This window comes from Nerophis lumbriciformis, linkage group LG09, assembly GCF_033978685.3.
Source record: "Nerophis lumbriciformis linkage group LG09, RoL_Nlum_v2.1, whole genome shotgun sequence".
Classification (NCBI taxonomy): Eukaryota; Metazoa; Chordata; class Actinopteri; order Syngnathiformes; family Syngnathidae; genus Nerophis; species Nerophis lumbriciformis.
This window is the reverse complement of record NC_084556.2, coordinates 33,273,256-33,301,124: the sequence shown is the minus strand read 5'-3', so window position 1 is coordinate 33,301,124 and position 27,869 is coordinate 33,273,256. Positions and strand designations below refer to the sequence as shown.

The 27,869-nt window shown below is 36.5% G+C and overlaps 2 protein-coding genes across 2 annotated transcripts in view; both read right to left on the bottom strand.

The window, feature by feature from the left end:
• Positions 1-3,908, bottom strand: part of hyou1 (hypoxia up-regulated 1) — a 40,262-nt gene extending 36,354 nt beyond the window's left edge. Inside the window, exons 1-4 of the mRNA XM_061961906.2 lie at positions 3,714-3,908; positions 404-480; positions 199-292; positions 17-95 (exon numbers count right to left, since the gene is read on the bottom strand). Of these exons, the coding sequence (XP_061817890.2) occupies positions 17-95; positions 199-292; positions 404-473 (243 nt within the window). The 5' untranslated portion in view covers positions 474-480; positions 3,714-3,908. The remainder of the gene's footprint in view (positions 1-16; positions 96-198; positions 293-403; positions 481-3,713) is intronic.
• A 5,238-nt stretch (positions 3,909-9,146) lies between these two features.
• The window catches only part of vps11 (VPS11 core subunit of CORVET and HOPS complexes), a 32,374-nt gene continuing 13,651 nt past the window's right edge, over positions 9,147-27,869 (bottom strand). The window contains exons 10-16 of the mRNA XM_072913833.1: positions 26,849-27,049; positions 22,968-23,129; positions 21,264-21,397; positions 18,680-18,882; positions 18,391-18,562; positions 15,913-16,135; positions 9,147-9,630 (exon numbers count right to left, since the gene is read on the bottom strand). Coding sequence (XP_072769934.1) covers positions 9,466-9,630; positions 15,913-16,135; positions 18,391-18,562; positions 18,680-18,882; positions 21,264-21,397; positions 22,968-23,129; positions 26,849-27,049 — 1,260 coding nt within the window. The 3' untranslated portion in view covers positions 9,147-9,465. The remainder of the gene's footprint in view (positions 9,631-15,912; positions 16,136-18,390; positions 18,563-18,679; positions 18,883-21,263; positions 21,398-22,967; positions 23,130-26,848; positions 27,050-27,869) is intronic.

The following is a 27,869-nucleotide window of genomic DNA, read 5'->3' as shown; positions in this document are numbered from 1 at the left end:
AAAATAGAGAACATACCACTCCTAATGCGTTGTCACCAAAAAGTCTTTCATTTTCCTTTAGACATACAACTGCAGGTGTTTTCCTCCTTGACTCTCTGAAGAAAAATCAAACAGTAATAGATTAAGTCAAGACAAGTGTATTTTTAGATGTAGGCAATACATGTTCTGCATTTCATAATGACGTTTATTGTTACCCACTTGTTGAGAACAATTTCCATTGGCACGCCAGGTTTAACTATTGCCATTTTCATCCACTCACTCCCTAGATCAACTGACATGACTGCCACAGCATCTGCAGAAAAACACCACGCATTAGTTCATCATCACACAAATGGATTTACAGTTGTTCAAAAAAGAAAACATTTTACTGTACAGTTGCAGGTACAAAACAACCTAAGATTACCTGTGTGAGAATGTAACATTCCAAGAAAAAGACAGAACAAAGCAGCCAAAGGAAGCCTTGTTCTTGCCATGATGGGACTGTAATGATAAAACAAAAACAAACATGTAATCAAGCAAGTTTTGATCACTGGCTGTAACCATGGAGGAACATAAACTACATTTCTTACAAGTACCATTATCACTGGAGGACAAGAGAACAAGGAATAGCTAAACGTGCTGCACTACACACCATAGGACAGGGATATTAAACTGGCGGCCCGGGAGCCAAATTCGGCCCAGGAATGACACCAGACTGGCCCGCCAGTTCAGTTCAATACATTTGGAAAAGACTAACATTTTTGCAGTTCATTCCTAAAAACACTACAGCAATATCATATATATCATCTTTGACCAGTGTTTTTGCAGTGGGTTCTTAAAAACTGCATATTCCTAGGAATATGCTGAACAAAATAAAAATAGTGAAGAGAGAAGTCTGGCCCCCTTGTCTCCTGAGCACACTGGAAACGTGGTTCTCAAAACAATTAAGTTGAATAGCCATGTCATAGGAGAATACAAGAAGCCATACTAACTGCTAAGCTTGAGCTCTCAAATGTAAACAGGGGTGGGCAGAAAATATCAACAGGAACAATACCCAGTATAGCATGTATATGGTGGATGTGAATGCAATTAGATTGATATATTTTATTATCACAAAATCTTTTTTTCGCTCATTTTTACTTATTGTTTAAAGAACATTAGGACTTTATACAAGAAGCCATGCTAACCGCTGAGCTTGAGCTCTTGAATAGGGGTGGGCGGCCAATTGATACAACTATAGACTAACGATATTAAGAATAGTTTTAGTGATCAGATCAGTATTTATTTTTTTTAATCACAAAATCATTTTTGAGTCGTTTTTTTTCATGACTATTTACATAAATTTAAGACTTTAAAAAATCAGAGCCAATAGTTGTTTTTGCTTATGTTTAGTTATTTTGCACCATTTAATTTATTCTGCTCAAAATATTCTGTGATAAAAGGATATTAAAAAATAATTACATGTTTTATATTGTTAGACCGTCATCCTGTGTATTGTTTTTGTAATTGTGATTTAAAAAAATGTAATCAGTCAATGATGTTAATACAGAAAATCACCAGATATTAACACTAAATTAGTAAGTAAATCAATAAGAGTTTTGATAAAATAATACAACTGGAAATGACAATATGTTACCGCATACATCAGCAGCCAAATTAGGCAACTTGGTAACTTGTTTTGAAATGGTTCTCTCATCATTTACATGCCAAACAAATGGTATGGGCTTAGATCAGGGAATGTTGTGAGTTTCTGAATCCTTTCAAGACACTTGTGATTAAGGGCTATATAAATAAAATTTGATCGATTGAATTTGTGATATATATTGTTATCGCAGGAGGCTGCAATGTACAGGTGAAACTTAAATGAAATACTGTGCAACTTATTACAGCAATTAGATTTACAAGGTGAAACTAATATATGGCATAGGCTCATAACAAGCAACTCAAGATATGTCAAGCTTTCTTTTGATATAATTTTGATGAGTATATGAAAAACTCCAATTGAAAATTCTCAAGAAATTGTGGGGTTTTATTTCAAAAACTGTAAGCCATGATTAACAAAAATATAAGGAATAACAGTTTGACATATCTCACCTTGCATGTAATTGAGTTTATATCACATATTAGTTTCACATTTGAAGTTGAATTGCTGACATGAATGGACTTTTGCACAATAGGCCATTTCACTCATCCCTAGCCATAACCATCCCGAATGATCGTCAAAATTATTTTGATCTGACTTTGCTGTACTGATGTGGTATGTAGAAATATACCAGTGTGCTATTCAAAAAGGTAGAGATGTCGATAAATGCGTTAAAATGTAATATCGGAAATTATCGGTATCAGGTTTTTTTTATAATCGGTATCGTTTTTTTGGTTGTTTTTTTTAACTAAATCAACATAAAAAACACAAGATACACTTACAATTAGTGCACCAACCCAAAAAAACTCCCTCCCCCATTTACACTCATTCACACAAACGGGTTGTTTCTTTCTGTTATTAATATTCTGGTTCCTACATTATATATCAATACAGTCTGCAAGGGATACAGTCCGTAAGCACACATGATTGTGCGTGCTGCTGGTCCACTAATAGTACTAACCTTTAACAGTTAATTTTACTAATTTTCATTAATTACTAGTTTCTATGTAACTGTATTTATATTGTTTTACTTTCTTATTTATTCAAGAAAATGTTTTTAATTTATTTATCTTATTTTATTTTATTAATTTTAAAAAAAAGTACCTTATCTTCACCAAACCTGGTTGTCCAAATTAGGCATAATAATGTGTTAATTCCACGACTATATCGGTTGATATCGGTATCGGTTCATATCGGTATCGGTAATTAAAGAGTTGGACCATATCGGAATATCGGATATTGGCAAAAAGCCATTATTGGACATCCTTACAAAAAGGTATTGGGGGTGGCGGGGCGCTGTTGGGAGAGTGGCTGTGACAGCAACCTGAAAGTTCCTGGTTCGATCCCCAATTTCTACCAACATAGTCACGTCCGTTGTGTCCTTGAGCAAGACACTTCACCCTTGCTCCTGATGGGTCGTGGTTAGCGCCTTCCATGGCAGCTCCTGCCATCAGTGCATGAATGTAGGAAATAGTGTCAAAAGTGCTTTGAGTACCTTGAAGGTAGAAAAGCGCTATACAAGTATAACCCATTTACCTTATTCATCCGGATTAGGATAGTCATGTTATAAAATTAAGTAGACATAACGACTCTTAAAAAAACACGCGACCTAATGGCGTTGTCAGGCTTTTATGTTGAAAGTCCGCAACCACTTTTGTCTTATTTTATGAACGTTTTTCTTAGAAGCCTCCGTCTCTTTACAAAGCGGAACATGTTTATAGTACTTTAGTACAAAATTATCATTAAAATCATTTTACATTCTATCAAAGCAATGACGCAAGACTACAAACTATTTTTATTAGTCATGTTTAAAAAATAAAGTGATTCATTAATTGCAACCATTCCAGTTCCTGGTTAAAGGTGCTGCCACTGACCTGTGATGTTTAGCGGACTTGGATCAAACTTTTCTTGTAAACCATTCACTTCAAGTGTACAAAGCTGACAGCCTCTCTGAGTATTTGTAAGTGAAAGTATTATTTAGTGGCAGGTAGATTCATAGAATTGGGCAACGTTGTTAGCTAGCGTTAGAAATGGTCTATTAGTGTTAGCTAGCAGTGGTGGTGTACACTAGTGTGCACTGGCGTCAACCTACCTTTCCTCGGCCTGTCCAAAAGAGACCGAAACTGCCACTTCTTTTCCGATATTTACCAGTTCTCAGCCAATATGAAGAACCTCTTACTTTCACACTTTATACGTCGCCCTTATCGCCGGCTTGCTCTCTGCATTGGGCCCAGAACGCGGCGTGCCCTCATTGGATCCACTGAAGCCGCTGCTCCGACAAAAAAAACGACATGCGTCAAGTCAACGTCAGCAAATATTCCGTTTCCGGTTATGCATTACAAAAATCGCGGCTTTGTAAAGTACTAATGTTTTATATATATATATATATATATATATATATATATATATATATATATATATATATATATATATATAACACATATGGAAAATGGGAGGGCTTTTTGACTGCCCGTTGCCGTGGGATACAATATTCAAATTAATCTACAAAACGACTATTGATGTGCAAAAATCGTTATTTTCAAATTAAAATTAAAATTTATAACTTCTTACCCACGGGAAAAAATTTTAAAACTATGGAATATGACAGAGTCAGATCATTGCCGTTTTTGTTGTCAGGAGTCTGAATCTACACTGCAATTGTTTTTGTATTGTCATGTTGCAGTGGTGTGCCGTCAGGGCCAGCAAGGCCTTTTCTGCTGGCCTAACATAACCAGAAACCCATCCCATCCATCCATTTTGTACCGCTTGTCCCTCGATCATAATTAAAGATACAATTATTTTTTTATTTACTTTCCCTAAATATCTACAATTATTCATATTCTCTCACGTCATCTAGTTTCTTTGTTATATTCTTATTTCACTGTTATATCTTTATTCTCATTGTTGCTTTTTATTTTTATTCTATTATAATATTTTTCTATTTTGTTTCCATTTATACCCCCATTATTTACTTTTTACTTTTTAAATGCGATCTCAATTTTGTACACTGCTGCTGGAATTTTAATTTTCCTGACGGAACTCTCCTGAAGGAATCAATAAAGTACTATCCATCTATCTATCTATCTATTTATCTATCTATCTATCTATCTATCTATCTATCTATCTCAGGGGTCGGGAACCTTTTTGGCTGAGAGAGCCATGAATGCCAAATATTTTAAAATGTATTTCCGTTCGAGCCGTATAATATTTTTTTAACACTGAATACAACTAAATACGTGCATTTTTAAGTAGGACCGACATTGTTTAGAGTATAATAAGTCTCTTATTATTTTTTATTAACATTGCTAACCAATAATAAATAAAATACGTCTTACCATTAATGCGACTTCTTGAACAGGTGCGGTAGAAAAACGGATGGAAGGATTAAAATGCATGAGAATGTTTTATATTTTAAATGTTAATTTTAACACTGTGATTATCAGCTGAATTAGTCATTACCTATCGTGCTAAGATGCATTCATCAAAAGAGCCACATCTGGCTCGAGAGCCATAGGTTCCCTACCCCTGATCCATCTATATTATGCTCCTTCCAGTGCTGTTGTTTTTAGTTTGTATCCAATCAGAATTCAGCTAGCTTATGTTGCCATGCTGTACCAAATCTGCCAGACACCTTCAGAATCAACAATTGCGGGCGTCCGTGCACTGTCAGTGAACGGGAACATACAGTTGATAGACAGTTGCGATAGCCAATCAGATCACGAGTTGTTGTCAGCAAAGCCTTCTAGCTGGCCTCACGTTGAACGTGACATTTACGCGTCCTGTGATTAGATACTCATCAGGACTGTTAGCGGATGAATTTGAGAACACATACATTTGAGAGACAGTTGCGATAGCCAATCAGATCACAAGTTGTTGACAGTAGCTGTTTTGTTACAACTAAAAGTTGTAAACTCTTGTTGTTAAAGTGTGTCATGCTTGTCATTTAATTAACATTGTTTAGATAGGTTCCAGCACCCCCTGCGACCCCAAAAGGGACAAGCGGTAGAAAATGGATAGATGGATGTTACATGTGTATTTGTTGCCATCATGTGGTCAGAGCAGTTAATATATCCTTGAGAAGTGTGTACTTTGAATCAAACTTTATTGACCGGAAGTTGCATAAACCAAGCAGAGAAATTTACGGTGTAGGTTTTAATTGCTGATGTGTTTTAATTTATTTTTAAATGCGCCAGAAAATAACCCGTTTTGTATACTGTTGATGTGGTTCAATGCTCAGTGGGGTGTAAATGTGTTCCTGTATCATATTTATCCAGCAATGATAATGTGGTGACATCAATTATGGTATTTTAAGAGGTAATCATTGAAGTCGGAGTTCACTGAAGGCCTAGGTGGGAAACGCACGGCCTTTGTTTTGGGTGTAAGTTGAAAAAATGTCTTTAAGGATTGGTTTGTTTCTGAAGCTTGGTGTGGTTTCTGTTACTTTAGGAGAGTTCATTGACAGTCATGATTTTGTCAATTTAATTATAGTACTCGGTAAAAGGTTGGCTGGGGAGAGGGAAGTCTGGGCTTCCCTGCTTAGGCTGCTGCCCCCGCGACCCGACCTCGGATAAACGGAAGAAGATGGATGGATGGATGGATGGTAAAAGGTTTATTTTTAAGGCAAAAAATAGATATTCACTTAGTATTACTTTCTTTAACATTTATTCAGCATTTTTTTTAACTTTAGAAAGTTGTATGGTTGAAACCAATATTGATGCCAAAAAACATAAAAATAGATGGGAAGTTCTCAAATGCTTATTCTGAAAATATAATTTTGTTTATAGATTATATGCAATTTATTGTTGTGTTCCCTAATTGGAGTGTACATAAATGAAGGTGTGTGTTGCTGAGTCCGACCTGGACAGGATCTGGACTGGACCTGGTTTTGAGAACCCTTATCTGGTGAAGATAAGGTCCTTTATTTAAAAAAAAAAAATAATTCTTGAACAAAAAATAAACTAAAATAAATTAACAAGTTACATAGAAACTTGTAATTAATAAAAATTAGTAAAATTAACTGTGTAAGGTTAGTACTATTAGTGGACCAGCAGCACAGACAATCCTGTGTGCTTCACGGATTGTATCCCTTGCAGACTGTATTGATATATATTGTAGGAACAATAATATTAATAACAAAAGGAAACAACCCTTTTGTGTGAATGAGTGTGAATGAGTGAGAATGAGTGTTAATGGGGGCGAAGGGAGGGGGGAGGAAGGGTTTTTGGCTTGGTGCACTAATTGTAAGTGTACCTTGTGTTGTTTATGTTGATTTAATAATTAAAAAAAAAAAAAAATGAATGTAGTGGAACAAACGTGTTTAACTGTATTAAAACGTTCATGATTGCTAATATAGGATTCCATTTTTAAAGCAAATAATTCAGTTAAAGTAGCTTTCCTAAAATACTTACCTATTATTATGATAAACTATATCTTGACCAAGTGATCATTTTACTTACATTATTTACATCTTTCGATTGACTATGTATTGATAGCACAAGTGACAGTCGTTCCTAAACGGGGTGGAATGTTTCTTGTCTTGGAATTATGTAACATTTTCAAACTCTTATTTTGGAAGGACTCCGCATAGCATCCGATGAGCAACTCGGTGGTTTTGATGAAAGGCATTGCAGTGAACAACCGCCCTACATTTAACGCCCGCCCTTTAGGCTGACGCATCCTACTGTGATTGGTCCACGTGTATGGAGGGTGTTTTTGTACCAAAATTAAATATACATATGCTGAGTAATCTTGATCATTCAAATCGGAAATTAATTCAAATCGGAAATAAATTAACTAATTCGGACAAAGATTATGTGATGTTGTATGAAATATAATGTTGAACTGCACTGACATGATCGGTTATCAACAAATATATATATATTGCAATTTTTTAAATTCATGATCAATCAGATCATTGATCCCCCCACTGTTTGATTGCAGATTTATTTTGATTATGTCACTTTTAATAGGTCTTTGAATGGTGTTTATATTGTTGATGTTCCGCATGCTACAGCATCATTGATTGAATGGAAGGCCTTAGAATAAAATAAGTCATTAAAGAAAATATTTTATTTAAAAAAAAAAAAAAAAAAAGTAATACAATTTAAGGTTTGATTTAGGATTATCATAGTCGGATCTGATTTGTTTGCTTTTGCTTACAGTTGACAATTACAAATAAAATATAGGTTTCACAAATCATAGTGTTAGAATGAATGATTACACATTTGTATTGATATTACATTGTTGATTTTCTCTGTTATTTTGCGCAAGTCATTTTTTTCTTAAGCAATAAGTGTAGAACGCAAAAGGTCAGTATTTTATTTTTCGAAGTTATATAGTTTTTGGTTAAAAACATTTATTTTTATTAAATATTTGCCTAGTTTTTTTTAATCATAATCATAATTACCTAAATAAGAAGAAAATTCACAAAATGATTTAATATTGACATTTTAAGTAAAATTTATTGGCATTGGCAATCAGTATCAGAGTTGGCAATCAGTGTTTCAATGTTGCTTGTCAGTGTGCTACAGCATCATTGCAATAAAATGCCTTAAAATAAAATAAGTCATTAAATAATCAAATATTTGAACACAAATTTTAAAAATAAAACAAAAAAGTGAAGTGAATTACATTTATATAGTGCTATTTCTCAAGTGACTCAAAGCGCTTTACATTGTGAAACCCAATATCTAAGTTACATTTAAACCAGTGTGGGTGGCACTGGGAGCAGGTGGTTAAAGTGTCTTGCCCAAGGACACAACGGCAGTGACTAGGATGGTGGAAGCGGGGATTGAACCTACAACCCTCAAGTTGCTGGCACGGCCGCTCTACCAACCGAGCTATACCCCCCCCAAACAAAATAATATCATTTAGGCCTTGACTCAGGATTTTCATAGTCAAAACTGATTTGTTAGATTTTGCGCAGTCGATGATAACAAATATAATATAGGTTTGACAAATCATAGTAGTATAATAATTGTTTACACATTTATATTTTTGCTACATTGTAGATAATTTTTGTGGTTATTTCGGACTAATGACTTTTGTCTTAAAACACTTGTGTAGAACATAACATGGTAATTTGTTTGTACCATTACATTGAAAACTATGTTTATTTTCATTAAATATTCGCCCAGGTTTTATATGCCCATATGTTTTATAATTACAATGATCAAAATATGAGGAAAATCGACAAAATGTTTCAGTTGGTAAATAGATAACAAATATTGTGGGGAAAAAAATATTGATTTGATGAGTGTTTGGCTCATACAATTTTAAAGGCCCTAAATAAAATATAAAAAACCAAACAACAACACGCCAGTTTTAATCCTCACAATGTATATTGCAACAAGTTCACTAGTGATTGACATGATTTTGCATACTCTTCCAATTAGCACATGTTGAAATGCTAAAACAGATCATGCAGTTCTACACCACTTAAAATCTAACTATGACCAGGTAAATAGTCATTGTTAAATGTATACATTTACAAAAAAAAGAAAAGAAAAAAGCACAATAAGGCAGATTGGTTTATACAGAGCTTGTATTTGATCCAGTTTGAAGTGCACATGGTCATGGTGTTGTGGCTGGTTAGTGCAGATTACAAGCAAACAAAAGTCACATTTCTAATTGCAGTTCTGAGAGGGTTTAATGTTCAGAGGTCTTCCTTAGTCTAAAATATGTAGTTAGTGAATCATAACCCAGGGTAGACAAGTGAGTCCATCGCAGGTAGAATAGATCATTGATAATAAAGTAATGTGCTATGCAGCAAGACATGGTTGATTACATCATTATCTCTGACCTGGACATTGACACAAACATGATTCAGACCCCAAAGATATTTTCTAGCAGTTCCTCTTGGTGCGGATGAGAAGGTCTCTCTGTAGACCGACTTCTAGATTACCAACAGGTTTGCTGCCAGGTGGGTCCGTAAGAAGAGTTAGTTTGTTAAAAACTCCTCGGCCAAAGTAGTCAGCCACAACAGAAAATCCATCATGACAGCTGCGTAGCTGAAAAACAAAATATATTTTTTTTTTACTCCAACACTATTCACTCAGTGCAAAAGTAAAATACACATTGTAGTTAAACCACTATGACAGGGATATTCAACTAAATTGGATTGGTGGCCACATTTCCATAAAGCTAAGGATCTGGGGACCAGACTTCTCCCTCCATTATTAGTCTCATTTTGTATATTCCGGAAAACCAGCGTCCTCAACAGTAGACATTTTAATTTAAGTCTATTTGTTTTGTCAGTTACATGAGCGCTCTGCTGTTTTTTTAAGGACTGACTGCAATAAAAAAACTAGTCAAACTATGACAGCACTCAAGTGTTTTAAGAAAATGCTGCAGAAATTTGACTCTCTCGCTGTTTTTTTTTTCAACTGAATTCGTAGGCCGCCAGTTGAATAAACCAAATGATGAAAAAGAGACGACCTAAAACGAACATTACAGGTATAACTGAAGAAGTTGAACAATTGACTACTGAGTGCATCTGAACTAAACAGGCTACAGCAACACCTTACTTACATACTGTACATCACATTACAAAAACATTTGTAACTGCCAAAAATGAGAGGACTTGAAAGGGTGGATTGAGGAACGCCTCAGTTGATTAAATCACATGCTCGCAAGGTTAAAATGTCAATGCAATGATCTGCCAATGTGTTTAATGTGGTCCAAGCTCCTCTATACAACAGGAGCACTCTCGTGTTTTTAGAAATTTGCTGGAAAAAAAAAAATACAAATAAATAAATGTATATATATATATATATATATATATATATATATATATATGTAGTATTATGCTCTGGGTCTGTTTTGCTGCCAATGGAACTGGTGCTTTACAGAGAGTAAATGGGACAATGAAAAAGGAGGATTACCACTAAATTCTTCAGGACAACCTAAAATCATCAGCCTGGAGGTTGGGTCTTGGGCGCAGTTGGGTGTTCCAACAGAACAATGACCCCAAACACACGTGAAAAGTGGTAAAGGAATGGCTAAATCAGGCCAGAATTAAGGTTTTAGAATGGCCTTCCCAAAGTCCTGACTTAAACGTGTGGATAATGCTGAAGAAACAAGTCCATGTCAGAACTGCACCAATTTTGTCAAGAGGAGTGGTCAAAAATTCAACCAGAAGCTTTCCAGAAGTTTGTGGATGGCTACCAAAAGCGCCTTATTGCAGTGAAACTTGCCAAGGGACATGTAACCAAATATTAACATTGCTGTATGTATACTTTTAACCCAGCAGATTTGGTCACATTTTCAGGAGACCCATAATAAATTCATAAAAGAACCAAACCTCATGAATGTTTTTTGTGACAAAGAAGTATGTGCTCCAATCACTCTATCACAAAAAAATAAAAGTTGTAGAAATTATTGGAAACTCAAGACAGCCATGACATTATGTTCTTTACAAGTGTATGTAAACTTTTGACCACGACAGTATATACAGTATATGAAAAATGAATGAATGAATGCATGCTTTATTTCAAACAAACATGTCAATACATTACACTTGAAAAATCCTTGTATGTTTGAAAAAGAGTAGGAAAAAGCAAGAGCTAATTAATTCCTACCCCTTGTCCGTTTAGTACCTAGTACTATAAGTTATCCTACTTCCCGTGTTCTTTTTTCTTTTTATTTAATACTCTCAGCCAAAACAACAATCACCAACAAACAAACAACCACATCATAACTGATTGTGTCAAAATAAATAACATAAATAACAACTAGCAAGTATTGCAAAATGTGAGAACCCTAGTGTTTGTCATACCCCTCTTTTTCCCGGTACTTTGTAAATAGCAGCTGTTTGTACCGCTGTCTGAATTTGCTCATGGTTGGCCATTTCTTTGAGCCCCTCTGCTAATCTGTTCCACGGTTTCACTTCACATATTGAAATGTAAAAAGTTTTTAAAGTCAAGCGTGCGTACAGATGTTTCATACTGAGATTCCCTCTCAGATCATATCGCCCTTCTCTCGTAAAAAAACATGTTTGAATATTTACAGGTAATATGTTGTTTATTGTCCTGTACACAATCTGTGCTGTTTGGAAGTGTACCAAATCAGTGAGTTTCAGTATTTTTGATTTTGAGAATAAGGGGTTTGTGTGTTCTCTGTAACCAGTGCTATAAATTATTGATTGAGTGTTCAAAATCAGAAATACTTTATTAATCCCTGAGGGGAAATTAAAATGTATATATACATACATATACATACATATATACATATAAACATATAAACATACATACATACATACATACATACATCTCTTTAGACAGCTGACGTATGCATTTGAGCGCTGGTCTGAGACAAATTGGGGATGGCGAAATGATCTTGATTGACCAAAATGTGCAGGGAAGTTGCAGGTATTGGACAATGATGCAAGACTGGTTGAATTTGAGTGAATTTCCGCAATCAGGACATCGCATAATCTTGAAGGGTCTGAACAGTCATTATAATTGCAATATTTTTTTAATGCATTTTAACTGCATTCAAGACAGAGACTTCAGATTTTAGTCACAATATTGAATCCTTGTTTTATCACACTGATGGGGTTTTGATTGTACAAACCCCGTTTCCATATGAGTTGGGAAATTGTGTTAGATGTTAATATAAACGGAATACAATGATTTGCAAATCATTTTCAACACATATTCAATTGAATGCACTACAAAGACAACATATTTGATGTTCAAACTCATAAACTTAATTTTTTTTTTGCAAATAATAATTAACTTAGAATTTCATGGCTGCAACACATGCCAAAGTAGTTGGGAAAGGGCATGTTCACCACTGTGTTACATGGCCTTTCCTTTTAACAACACTCAGTAAACGTTTGGGAACTGAGGAGACACATTTTTTAAGCTTCTCAGGTGGAATTCTTTCCCATTCTTGCTTGACGTACAGCTTAAGTTGTTCAACAGTCCGGGGGTCTCCGTTGTGGTATTTTAGGCTTCATTATGCGCCACACATTTTCAACGGGAGACAGGCCTGGACTACAGGCAGGCCAGTCTAGTACCCGCACTCTTTTACTATGAAGCCACGTTGATGTAACACGTGGCTTGGCATTGTCTTGCTGAAATAAGCAGGGGCGTCCATGGTAACGTTGCTTGGATGGCAACATATGTTGCTCCAAAACCTGTATGTACCTTTCAGCATTAATGGCGCTTTCACAGATGTGTAAGTTACCCATGTCTTGGGCACTAATACACCCCCATACCATCACAGATGCTGGCTTTTCAACTTTGCGCCTATAACAATCCGGATGGTTGTTTTCCTCTTTGGTCCAGAGGACACGACGTCCACAGTTTCCAAAAACAATTTGAAATGTGGACTCGTCAGACCACAGAACACTTTTCCACTTTGTATCAGTCCATCTTAGATGAGCTCAGGCCCAGCGAAGCCGACGGCATTTCTGGGTGTTGTTGATAAACGGTTTTCGCCTTGCATAGGAGAGTTTTAACTTGCACTTACAGATGTAGCGACCAACTGTAGTTACTGACAGTGGGTTTCTGAAGTGTTCCTGAGCCCATGTGGTGATATCCTTTACACACTGATGTCGCTTGTTGATGCAGTACAGCCTGAGGGATCGAAGGTCACAGGCTTAGCTGCTTACGTGCAGTGATTTCTCCAGATTCTCGGAACCCTTTGATGATATTACGGAGCGTAGATGGTGAAACCCCTAAATTCCTTGCAATAGCTGGTTGAGAAAGGTTTTTCTTAAACTGTTCAACAATTTGCTCACGCATTTGTTGACAAAGTGGTGACCCTCACCCCATCCTTGTTTGTGAATGACTGAGTATTTCATGGAATCTACTTTTATACCCAATCATGGCACCCACTTGTTCCCAATTTGCCTGTTCACCTGTGGGATGTTCCAAATAAGTGTTTGATGAGCATTCCTCAACTTTATCAGTATTTATTGCCACCTTTCCCAACTTCTTTGTCACGTGTTGCTGGCATCAAATTCCAAAGTTAATGATTATTTGCCATCCATCCATCCATTTTCTACCGCTTATTCCCTTTGGGGTCGCGGGGGGCGCTGGAGCCTATCTCAGCTACAATCGGGCGGAAGGCGGGGTACACCCTGGACAAGTCGCCACCTCATCGCAGGGCCAACACAGATAAACAGACAACATTCACACTCACATCCACACACTAGGGCCAATTTAGTGTTGCCAATCAACTTATCCCCAGGTGCATGTCTTTGGAAGTGGGAGGAAGCCGGAGTACCCGGAGGGAACCCACGCAGTCACGGGGAGAACATGCAAACTCCATGATTATTTGCAAAAAAAAAAAAAGTTTATCAGTTTGAACATCAAATATGTTGTCTTTGTAGCATATTCAACTGAATATGGGTTGAAAATGATTTGCAAATCATTATATTCCGTTTATATTTACATCTAACACAATTTCCCAACTCATATGGAAACAGGTTTTGTATATTCAACTGACGGCTTGGGGACCAAATCCGGCCACGGATTAATACCATACGTGCTTCCAGATTCAGTTTTTAAATTTGGGAGACAAACATTTTTGTAGCAAATTCCTAAAAGCACGAGAGTGCTTCTGTTTTATAGAAGAACTTGGACCGTTCGAACACATTGGCAGAGCCTTGCATTGATATTTTAACCTTGCTAGCAAACATTGAACACTAGGGTGCGGACTTGTCATTTACATAACTGGAGGTGTTCCACATGGCAAAAGTTTCTTCTTTTTGGCAGTTACACATTTTCTTTCATGTGATTTATGTAATTAAGCTGTTGCTTGTTAACTTAGGATTTAGTCAGTATGTTCAACATTGTTTATACTAGCAGTAGTTTTCTCTTTTTTTTTAATCATTTGAGTTATTCAACTGGTGGCCCACGAGTTCAGTCAAAAAAAACTTATCAGAGACTCACATTATTGCATAAGGCCCTTAAAAACAGCAGAGCGCTCCTGTAACTCTGAGAAAATAAAAAGATCTATTTATTTCTATTGGTTCTCCGGAATTTACAAAAAAAAGACTAATAGTGTGAAGGGAGATGTCTGCCTCACGGTCCTCAACCTTTGTAGAAATGTGCCCCCCAGAACAATTTAGGTGAATATCCACGGTTTATCAAATCAAATCAAATCAACTTTATTTATAGAGCACATTTAAAATAGGTACTATAGGTTGTATTCGCTCAGGTGACTTTTGAACAAAAGGTAATGAAGTGGTTGGCCATCAAACCAACACGATGACAGTGCGAATTATCTAAGTACACAAGGGGCTAAAATCTTACCACTAAAAGTATATACGAGCAAAAAAAGTCAAACTACGCAATGGAATCCATCCCTACACGTTTTCAAAAAAAGATTTGTCAAGTGATGTCAAGGATTATCCTTTAGATCACAGATATGTCGAACTATCCGGTGCTGCAGATGTCATTCTACATGGCAGCAGATGAAAGCGTGGAAAAGCATGGAGGTCTACAACTTCTTTGTGTATGGCTAGGACAAGGAAATTGGTATAAAGATTCTCCCGGATAAATCATGCATTGTTTTTGCTCGGGTAAGGTTGCGTTTCATGATTTTACATTGTGTCTACAGCCATGTTTGTTGCCTTGTTGTTGTTGCACGCGCCGTTTACAAGTACGAGTGTTTTCCTCTGTCTTTATCAAAATAAACTATAGATCACAACGTTGTGTACAGTGTGTACTAAAAATCTTAATTCATAATTGCTGCCTTTGGTAAAAGCTTAACTATATTAGGTTTTGCTCACATTTGGTTTCTTTTATTTAGACTGGCTGAGTTGGTGGTTTACGAAAAACTCATAGCAAAAATGCGTTTTAAGAACTCTGAAACAAAATAAAACACAAATAATATCAAGATAATACTAACATGGGAAATACTAAACATTAAAAGTATATCAAACAAACCTTTAACAAAGTGATCACTTCAAACTCGTGTGTTCTTTGACTCCTTGGGTCTGGAGTGTGTGCAATTTTTCTCGTCGGTTTTTGTAAAATCTTGCACTCTTTCGCTCTTCTTGATTACCCATCAAGGAACTCTGAAGGAACCTTTATCCTTTTCGCAATTTGAACGGTTCTAACAGCATAAAACAACGTAAGCTAGGGCAATTTTCTTTGATTTTGGCAAAATGCCACCCAGAACGCTGTGACAACAGGCACTCGCTGGCCCACCACTTCAAGCCTTACATAGTTATTAATAAGCCGGATGTGACGTCACGTGAATACAACCTATTGTCCACTTTTTTTTAAACTTATTTTTAACATTACACTATAGGTCTGATATAATGGTGTTACTACCTGTCTGTTGAAGTGGTCATGCAGGTCTCGCTTCTGGTCCTGAGCACGCAGCATGTCCATGACTTTGCGGTTTTCTGGAGTACACGTTGGGCACTCAGCTTCGCTCTCTGCATAACTTTCAAAGCAGTGTTGGTGGAAGGAGTGGCTACACAGGAAATGGACGGATGGGAGCTCCAGGGGACTGTTGCACATGTTACACTTTGTCTTCTGGAAGATTTTTGCACTGTGTGGAAATATTGATTTTGATTAAAGTAGTCAGTTCCTGACTTGCATGTGCATCATGAACAAGTAGTTTGTCAAACAGTACTTGTAGCAACCAGACCACACTTGAATCCTTACTTGCGCCTCACCTTAAAGGGCCGTTTGCAACATTTACACAGATGCCTAGAGGGCGCCAGTATATCCTCCTCTCTCACAGCTTCTCGTACGTAATGTCGTAATTACGAACGTATGTAACACGTGCACGCGCATTAGCTTTAGGTGTTATTAGCTAATAATAGCAATTTGGATAGCTAGCGTTAGCTGTCATTGAATGCATCAACTATATTAACAACTACTTGACTGCAAATTGTTTGTTGCTTCTGCGTGTACATGTTGACGAGACCGGGTGAGTGACCGCCGTTAACACCAATCATTTTATTCGGAACGGTAAAAGAGTTTTATTACATAAACTTTGTAATTGTGAAAAATATAGACAATTGTCAAACAAATGTGTTTTGTTCAACCACTACTGGTAACATAAGCTTGCTGGTGGTGTTCTTGTTATATTTCTTTGCTTTGAAAAATGTTACTGTGAGGAAGTTGCAAACAGCACCTTTAAGGCTTTTTCTTATAGAGCAACAAAGGAATGTTTTTGATGATTAACTCACCCAGGTTGCATACAATTAAAAATGTTGTATGTCATTGGTCATTGCTAACACAACGTACTGTAATTCTTGTAAATTAATTCATAACAATTAATCTAGAAAACGCTTACAAGATTGGGTATCATTCACATATTTTTTTTAAGTAGTACTATGCCAGATATTGTTGCTATTTCATCATATGTAATTTCAGCAGTTATACTGACATTCATTTTGTAGGTTCACCCACTGACAAAGAAATGGATGGTCTATATTTCTAATGGTAGGTTTAATGTAACATCGAGAAAAAGAATATCTTAATAAAAGATTTAAATTATTTTGTAATTCTGTGATTAATTTAAGTATTTTATCCCGTATAAAAAAAAAAACCTTCTTTGCAATAAGTAACCAGGTCTTTTCTTGTAGTTGATTACCAGGGTTGCACACATCTCAGGAGGAATTTTGGACCACTTCTCTCTGCAGGTCTTCTCAAAATCCTTAAAGTTTTGATTTAGGTCTGGAGACTGACTAGGCCACTCCATGACCAGAATGTGCTTTTTCTTAAAGGACCACTTTGTTGCCTTGACTGTATGTCTTGTCATTGCCATGCTGAAAGACCCATCCATTACCCATTTTATGCTTGGCTGAGAAAGGAGGTTGTCACCCAGGATTTGACAGTACAAGGCCCCATCCATTCGTCCCTTGATGCAGTGAAGTTAAACTGTCCCTTTAGCAGATAAACACCCCCAAAGCATGATGCTTCCACCTCTATTCTTGACGGTGGTGATGGTGTTCTTGGTAGTCAAAGGGCGAATTCCTCTTTCTCCAAACACGACAAATCAAATTGACTTCAAAGAGCTCGATTTGGGTCTCATCTGATGACATGATCTACTCCCAATCATTCAGGTGTCTATTGTTAAACTACAGCAGGATTATAGGCGCTGCAGGATTTTAATCCATTAGGGCGTAGTGTGTTACTCTTGGTGACTGTGGTACCAGCTGCTTTGAGGTCATTCACAAGCCCCTCCCGTCGAGTTCTGGACTGATCCCTCATTTTTTTAATGATCATTGATACCTCATGAAATCTTGTGTGGAGCCCTAGACCAAGGCAGATTGACAGTCACTTTGTATCTCTTCTATTTTCTAATCATTGCACCAACCGTTGTCTCCTTCTGACTCAGCTTCTTTTTCAATGGTTTTGTCGCCCATTCTGGCCTTGTAAAAGTCTACAGTCATTTCCCGGATGTCCTTAGACAGTTCTGTGGTCTTGCTTTTGATGGAGAGGTAGATATCTGATTGACTGATTCGGTGGTCAGGTGTATTTCATACAGGTAACAAGTTGAGATGAGGAGTAATTTTTTAAAGTGAGAGGACTTGTCTGTGTGGAGCCAGAATTCCACAGCATTAGTCAGATTTTGTTGTCAGTAGGCATACTTACAAAATCAGTGAGGGATCAAATAATTATTTCTGCCACTGTAAATACTTACACTACATTCAATAATTTGGATTTTCCAAGAGTGTACCTATACATGTAACCTAACAATAAAAAAATATAAATCTCTCTCCAAGAAATCACACAATCAAGATGGAATAAAGTATTTGGGAATTTCCCGTAAGCCAATTCGTGTCAACCCACCTTGTCTTAAGGTCCTGGATCTCAGAGCGCAGGTGGGCAGTTTCCTCACGATATTGGTGGATTTTACGTTCATCGTCTTCAATCTGTTCGCTTTCTCTTTGCATCTTATTGATTAGGTAGTCTTTGATAACCGAGAGGGTTGCTGTAGAGTTGTGTGCTAGTGTTTGCACTACTATAAATAAATACATAAAAAAAAACAAAATGAAATTCTCTTCCCCATTAATTTTGTTAATCTTGAAGTTAACAAACAAGTATAATTTTGCAATTTTTACTGAGGAACACAAATTACCAAGTAAAGGAGGCATCAAGTTGTTCTGGTCAATGTGATGCAAAACTTCACTGATGTAGGCCTTGCAGTCTTCTTCTTTTCTTGCAAAGTATCCCAGAGCTTGTTCCCACAGGCAACCTTCCTGGTCCCCATAACATTTACAAGCCTCTACCACTTTGTCATACACCTCATTCTGCATGTGATAGTGCATAATCTGCTGGTATCTGCAGGAAAAAAAGCATGAACACAACTCTGCTTAGTTTTGAAACTATCCAAGACAATTTGTACAGTCTTTTGGGTTACAACACCGAGGTTTTATCAGAAGAGAAACATTTATATTGGGACATCCCTACGGTAAAACATGTCAGTGCGTCAATCACTCTGTGACTAAATGCTACACCTTTAATTTGTAATCCAGCTAATCAATCTGATCATAATTTCAGGATTAATTCTCCAAGTTTGGCTGCACTTGATTTTTTTTAAATTAATGAAACTTGTAACAGTACAGTGATAGGAAATTAAGGTTGTAATGATAACATGTTTTCTGAAATGTCCACGATTTTCGATAATGTAAAGATCACTGTGCTTCAACATCTTTTTGCACAGAATTGAAATAGCAGAATCAGCTACCAAACGGTAACTATACATTCAAAGAAAAAACAGCAATGGCCTATAGTCTCCAAGTATATCAAAACAATACTGTGCTTGAAAAATAATGTCATAAATAACAACAATAGTCAAATATTTTACATTAAAAAACGATCAGTTGTAGCGTGGAGCAGGACAGGAATTTCACGGCGGCCAGAACCGCCATGGCTTCTTGTTGCCCCTCTGTTTGGCCGTGTGCCCCTCGAAAAATGATATGCACCATGGCCACATTGGCCGTGATGCCCTGACGGACATATCTTTTACTCTGCGCGATTTTCATGTCATTACCACTTCTTTGACCAGTGGTGGGTTTAATTCTGTCTGTAATATGATTTCTACATTTAAAACACTTCCCTTGGTCTACATAACATGTAATGGTAGTTATGTGGTCGATATTTTCAATCAATCAATCAAAGTTTACTTATATAGCCCTAAATCACGAGTGTCTCAAAGGGCTGCACAAGCCACATCGACATCCTCGGCTCAGATCCCACATCAGGGCAAGAAAAAACTCAACCCAATGGGATGACAATTAGAAATCTTGAAGGGGACCGCAGATGTGGGGACCCCCCCCCCCCCCTGGGCGACCGGTGCACACTGCAAAAAGTCAGAGTTCAAAAACAAGAAAAAAAAATACAAAAATTTGGGGTATTTTACTTGAACTAAGCAAAATTATCTGACAATAAAAGAAGAAAATTCGGCTTGTCAAGACTTTCCAAAACAAGTAAAATAAGCTAACCTCAATGAACCCAAAAATACCTTAAAATAAGTGTACTCTCACTAATAACAAGTGCACTTTTCTTGGTAGAAAAAAAAGAGACCTTTTTGCTCAATATGTTGAAAAATATTCTTAAATTAAGTAAATGCTAGTGCCATTATCTTGACATAATGATATGCGCTCGGCGTCATGATTTTTTTTTTCATGCTTGAAGTAAGAAATTATTACTTTAAAAAAGTAGTTTTATACTTGTGAGTGTTAATGACACAACTTTGCATCAGTTGATATTCTAGTTTCAAGCATGTTTTACTCAATATAGGTCATAAAATCTCAGCAACAAGCTGTAATAGCTTACTGAGATAATTTAGGACCAAAACCCTTAAAACAAGTAAAACACTCTAACATAAAATCTGATTAGTGAGAAGAATGATCTTATCAGACAGAAAATAAGCAAATATCACCCTTATTTGAGATATTTAATCTTACTTATATTTCAGTTTTTGCAGTGCAATGAACGTCGAGTGGATCTAGCATAATATTGTGAGAGTCCAGTCCATAGTGGATCTAGTTAATAGTGTGAGAGTCCTGCATAGATTATGTTTTACAGACCATCTTAAAGCCGCTTTCTGACTGTCTCTTCAGGATGCGCTGTTTTATTTACATGCCTCCACTTCGAGTGTCTTCTCCCCGTCAGCCATGCTTTAGTTTATAACGCTTCCATATTGAGTCTATTGACAATTATAAGTTAGAACCATACGCTAGTTTATATTAGAAATAGCAACAGCCGAGGATGCCTGTGCATGTACGAGCCACAACAAGAAAATAGAAAATAAGGTTCTTATTGACAAGTATGTCGGACTAAAATGGCGGGCTCACGCAAAGCTTTTCAGATAAAATGTTAACATATACTGTAGCGAGATATCCGCCGACGTCAACAATGGGGAAAACGTCACAAATTGTGCAAATTCCACACGGCTTGTTTGGATGATTGTTTTTTTTTTTAATATCTTCAACTTGCCTTCATAGTTTGATTTGAATTTCACTTATGCAGATGATCACAAATAAACAAAAGCACATACCAATGGTAAGAAATGTTGGTTTTGCATATTAAATGCCTTAAAAAACTGTTTTTTTTAACTTTCTCTTTTGGAAGAGAAAGTTGGGAAAAAAAGCATACAGATAATGTATGAAATGTTATGGTTGTTAAAAAAAATGCAAAATTAACAGATATTTACTCACAGTTTGCCCTTCTCATACAGGTAAAGGACGCCCTCTTTGAAATTGTGCATCTGACAGAGGACCAGGGCTTTATCAAACACAGTGTTGTCGCTCCTCAGTAGTAACAAGGCTTCATTTTGCAGGATCTTTTTTTTCTGCCAAGATTTAAAAAAATAACAATCAATAAGCTTCATTGTATACCAAACCTAAATTATAATACCAAACTTTTTTTTCTTTCCAACTGCCAAATGTCCACTGTAATATACAGGTTGCCCCAGGCTGGTTATCTCAGGGTATATTACTATACGATACATGATTTACTAAACCGATACAATATTATTGATATAATGCTTTTAATACACATCAAAAATACATTACATACTTATCCAGCTTAGGTACAGCCACACTAAAAAAGCCAAAGTGTACATGTAAAACAGTGACTTGACTCACTCAGGAGAAATGATGAAGGGAGTTTATAGTAAAAAAATAAAAAAATAAAAAAAAATAAAAAAAGAGTACACGGCAAGAATGAATCAATAATCGTATAGTAAGGTTAAATATTGTGCTAGGTCGCTAACTTCTACTTTTTTTCATTGCCTGCTGTTTTTGTTGAGTGCTCCTAATTCTGGACTAATTTAGCATGCTTTACTACAAAATGACAAATATAAACAAATTTTAATAATAATAAATTAATTAATCTATTAATAATTATATAATAAAAATAAGACTAATAAACTAATACAAAGTGTTAATGTCATCAACAGTCATTCAAGCCTATTCATTTTTTTAATAAATCTATTTTATTTTTAATAATAACCAGAATAATTAGATCCCATTGTACAGTGCTGTTATTCTACTGTTATATTAGTGTTTTACACTTGTTATGTTAACATACAATTCCTATAGTTCAGTACACGGGCTTCATCTAGTGGTATGCCAACGAATCACTTAATTAAATATTCAAACACAGTGTTACTGTTTAAACTGTTTGTAATGTTACAGTGGCCAAAACTATTAAATATACTTGTTAAATAAAACCTGTCTTGTTTTAAATGAATATTTAGGCCTACTCTGCAACTGTATTTTAATGTTTGTCATTATGGTGGTACTTGGAGAGCCAAGTGTTTTCTGAGGTGGTAATAGGTGAAACAAGTTTGAGAACCACTGCTATAGTTTATTCAACAAAGACAGTAAGAAGCAATCTCGAACGCTAAATAGTCACTGAATGAAGCCCTTGACAGGGGCACTTATTAATTGTAAGTGACACGTTTGTATATATTCACGTTTATCTAACTCTTTACCAACTGAACTAAGTTAATGAATTAATAGTTCAAAGCGTACAGCTTGAAAAACATTTAGAGTCCTGTGAAAATAACCATTTAATAACAATAACTTAGCAATTATTGTATCAATAGCTGGCAACACAAGAACACCTGAGATAAATTGTTGTGGCCAAAGTGTCAATAAATTTTATGAGCACCATCGTTATGGGCATGGAATTCCACAGAGCTGTGCAATTGTCTTTTACCCTAAATGAACCACAGCTTCCCAGCGCCGACGGCACTCATGCAGCACCAGATCATGGCGCTATCTACACCAGGCTTGTTTGCAGACAAGATAACTATCATAGTACTCACTTATGTTGCCAGCTATTTATATAATTATGTCTGTGTGTTAAGTAATTTAAAGGAAGATAATAAATATAAAATAAAATACTCCTCTGACCTCAGGGTGTTGTTCATGTGCCCAGTCTTGCAGTCGGAGCTCAAGCAGTGTGTCATAAACCCCTTGAGGAGAACGGGAATCCACCTCAATCATATGCTCTAAATAGGCTTTGAGTTCTCTGGGGTTGTTGGCAAAAATTGGGATGAATTCCTCAGAATTGGCCTGAAAACAAAACAAAAAATTTAAAAATAATTATACAGGTGACAAAAAAAAAAGGAAACATAAATATAGTAATTGGGAAAAGAAGCAAATTCAAAAGGTATTGTTAATATTTACCCAAATTGTGATTTTCTGGTTTATATTACAATATTAGATTGAAGTGCATTTACATAAAATTATCAGGGCTGTCATATTTGACGAGTTAACTATTGTGATTATTTACAAAACATGATCGCATTAATCATGTATATGCACAGATTAATTACCCAATTCATTTTGATCGCTCATGCTCCTCTATTTTAACCACAAATGGTTACCTGGAAGGCAGTGTGGGTGGTTACGGTCAGTGATCAGGTTAATGCATCACATACAGTGCATACGGAAAGTACTGTATTCACAGCGCTTCATTTTTTCCAAATGTTATAATACTACAGCCTTATTCCAAAATGGAATAAAATCATTTTAGTTCTCAAAGTTTTATAGACAATACCCCATAATGACAATGGGAAAAGTTTTATTGCAAATTTTATAAAACTAAAAAAAATACCTCTATAAAAATATTCACAGCTATTGCTCAATACTTTGTTGATTCACCTTTGGCAGCAATTACAGCCCTAAGTCTTTTTGAATATGATGCCACAAGCTTGACACCTATCTTTGGGCAGTTTCGCCCATTCTTCTTTGTAGAACCTCTCAAGATTCATCAGGTTGGACAAGAAGCATTGGTTTTCAGACAGGATGTCTCTGTACATTGCTGCATTCATCTTAGTCTAGTCAGATGACCAAGAACCCGATGGTCACCCTGTCAGAGCTACAAAATTATTCCGTGGAGAGTGGAGAACCTTCCAAAAGGACAACATCTCTGCAGCATTCTGCCAATCAGGCCTGTATGATAAAGTGGCCAGACAGCAGGCATTTCTTAGTAAAAAGTTTGCTAAAATGCACCTGAAATACTGTCCGACCATGAGAAACAAAATTCTCTGGTCTGATTAGACAACGCTTGAACTCCTTGGTGTGAATGCTAAGCATCATGTTTGGAGGAAACCAGGCAGCACTCATCATCAGGCCAATACTATCCTTAAAGTGAAGCATAGAAGTTGCAGCATCATGCTGTGGGCATGTTTGTCAGAGGCAGGAACTGGGAGACTAGTCAGGATACCGGGAAAAAATAAATGTATTCCATTTTGGAACAAGGCTGTAAGAGAATAAAATGTGGAAAAGTGAAGCGCTCTGAATACTTTCCGAATGCACTATACGTCAGTCAAAAGATGGATGAGGAGAAGCCCACTGATGTGCTCTGTGCCAAATTTCAATTTTAAACATTTATACTTATATGGGACTTCAGATAAAACTGTTTTTAGCAAATAAATTATGTATATTTAGTAAAACATTTTGGGTTCGACATTCTGACAATTAAACTGTATTAGTCAAAAAATATTTTTTAAGTTTATTTAAATTATGCAGGCAATTAATTTACTGATTAATCAGATTAATCACACGTGTGGATAGTGATTAATTACAAACCCCGTTTCCATAGGAGTTGGGAAATTGTGTTAGATGTAAATATAAACGGAATACAATGATTTGCAAATCCTTTTCTACCCATATTCAATTGAATGCAAAGACAACATATTTGATGTTCAAACTCATAAACTTTATTTTTTTTTTTACAAATAATAATTAACTTAGAATTTCAAGGCTGCAACACGTGCCAAAGTAGTTGGGAAAGGGCATGTTCACCACTGTGTTACATGGCCTTTCCTTTTGAGAACACTCAGTAAACGTTTGGGAACTGAGGAGACACATTTTTTAAGCTTCTCAGGTGGAATGCTTCCCATTCTTGCTTGATGTACAGCTTAAGTTGTTCAACAGTCCGGTGGTCTCCGTTGTGGTATTTTAGGCTTCATAATGCGCCACACGTTTTCCATGGGAGACAGGTCTGGACTACAGGCAGGCCAGTCTAGTACCTGCACTCTTTTACTATGAAGCCACGTTGATGTAACACGCGGCTTGGCATTGTCTTGCTAAAATAAGCAGGGGCGTCCATGGTAACGTTGCTTGGATGGCAACATATGTTGCTCCAAAACCTGTATGTACCTTTCAGCATTAATGGCGCCTTCACAGATGTGTAAGTTACCCATGTCTTGGGCACTAATACACCCCCATACCATCACAGATGCTGGCTTTTCAACTTTGCGCTTATAACCATCCGGATGGTTCTTTTCCTCTTTGGTCCGGAGGACACAACGTCCACAGTTTCCAAAAACAATTTGAAATGTGGACTCGTCAGACCACAGAACACTTTTCCACTTTGTATCAGTCCATCTTAGATGAGCTCAGGCCCAGCAAAGCCGACGGCGTTTCTGGGTGTTGTTGATAAACGGTTTTTGCCTTGCATAGGAGAGTTTTAACTTGCACTTACAGATGTAGTGACCAACTGTAGTTACTGACAGTGGGTTTCTGAAGTGTTCCTGAGCCCATGTGGTTATATCCTTTACACACTGATGTCACTTGTTGATGCAGTACAGCCTGAGGGATCGAAGGTCACGGGCTTAGCTGCTTACGTGCAGTGATTTCTCCAGATTCTCTGAACCCTTTGATGATATTACGGACCGTAGATGGTGAAATCCCTAAATTCCTTGCAATAGCTGGTTGAGAAAGGTTTTTCTTTAACTGTTCAACAATTTGCTCATGCATTTGTTGACAAAGTGGTGACCCTCGCCCCATCCCTGTTTGTGAATGACTGAGCATTTCATTGAATCTATTTTTATACTCAATCATGGCCCCACCTCTTCCCAATGTGCCTGTTCACCTGTGGGATGTTCCAAATAAGTGTTTGATGAGCATTCCTCAACTTTGTCAGTATTTATTGCCACCTTTCCCAACTTCTTTGTCACGTGTTGCTGGCATCAAATTCCAAAGTTAATGATTATTTGCAAAAAAAAAAAAGTTTATCAGTTTGAACATCAAATATGTTGTCTTTGTAGCATATTCAACTGAATATGGGTTGAAAATGATTTGCAAATCATTGTATTCCGTTTATATTTACATCTAACACAATTTCCCAACTCATATGGAAAAGGGGTTAGTACGATCTTTTTATAATTTAACAGCACTAATAATGAAATATTTACAGTGATCGATTACAGTATTTTATTTGGAATGTTTGTTATCAAGTTTTGAGACTTTTGCATGTATGTGATTTGAACAAAAAGGAAATGACATGCTTTATTTCATCCTACTTCAAAAACACGCAGGGCAACACAGCAAAGCAACATTACTGGGGGAGTTAAAAGCAAGTTAACTCAAAAACAGTGTCATGTCGTTATGAAAGAGGTAAGTTTCAAAAACTTGAAAGTGAGTTACAATAATTTAGAAATCAATCAATCAATTCCTTTACTGTCATTGTCATAACAACACAAGTTATACATGTCAACCATATTTTGTTGGAGCTGCATAGCGGCATAGAAAGTGCATTGATGTGCGGGCTGACAGTAGTTTTCAGTAGCATTGTAAAGAAGAAAGAGATAAGAGGCGTGGGGGTACGAACAGTCAGATGTTTGAAGAGTGTTATGTCGTTGAAATTAACACAACATAAGGTATTATACACATTTGTAAAATCAGTTATTTTTTGATTCATGTTTTTACCCTTAATTTCCGAGCAATTTGTTTGAAATCAAATTTTCATTGATGAGATCGCAAACTGAAAAGTGCACACAGACCTTTTTGAGCTGTTTTTTCTCCAAGTGTCTGTCTGTTTCAGCGGTGTCACCACTTGGTTGGTAGTTTGTGCATAAGCCCTTCAGAAGCATGGTTGTACCTTCAGGAATGTGATGCATCAATGTCTTGCCATATCGCTTCATGTTGCTTTCAGCTTGTTCAAAAGGAAGACGTCCGATGTAACGCAGCCCTTCCTCATAGTTCTGCGTTTGGAAAGGAAATATGATAAATAAGTAACTGAGCAACAAATACCAAGTAAAAAACCTGTGCGGCTGTACACAAAATATTTGCATGCAATGTAACATATTTACTGGTTATACAAAGAGTAGGAACATCAGAATGTACATAGTATGCTGGTAAGACTCCTTCCTAAAAATATTATTTGCAAGTATTGGTATACAACACGGTCTTCAATTAGATTATTTTGGTGGCGACATTTCCAGAAAGCTAAGGACCGGGGGGGCCTGACGTCTCCCTTCACTATTAGTCTTATTTTGCATATCCTGGAGAACCAGCATACTCTACAGCAGCCGTTTGATTTTTGGTCTGTTTAAATTGCCTGCAAAAAAAGCTTGTCAAAGATCATCTCTATGACATCACTCTAATGTTTTTAAACATTTGAGTGTCTCACAAGTTTTTTTTAACTAACTCGTGGGCCACCAGTTGATTAGCCCAAATGATGAAAGAGAGAGAACCTAAAATGGAACCTTGAGGAACATTACTAATATAACTGAAGAAGTTGAACAGATAATTACAGACTGCATGTGAAGTAAACAAGCTACTGCAATACTTTAGTTACATCAATCATATTACAAAAAAAATCAACTGCCAAAAAGGAGAGGACTTAAAGGGTTACCTTGAGGAATGCCTCAGTTGTAAATCACAAGTTTGGACTCTTGTGTTTTATGTGTGCTGGTCAGGTACCATTAAAATGTCAACGCATGGATGTGTTTACAGTGGTTCCTCTATAGACCAGGAGCACTCTAGTGCTTTTCGGAATTTGCTGCAAAAATGTTTGTTTTG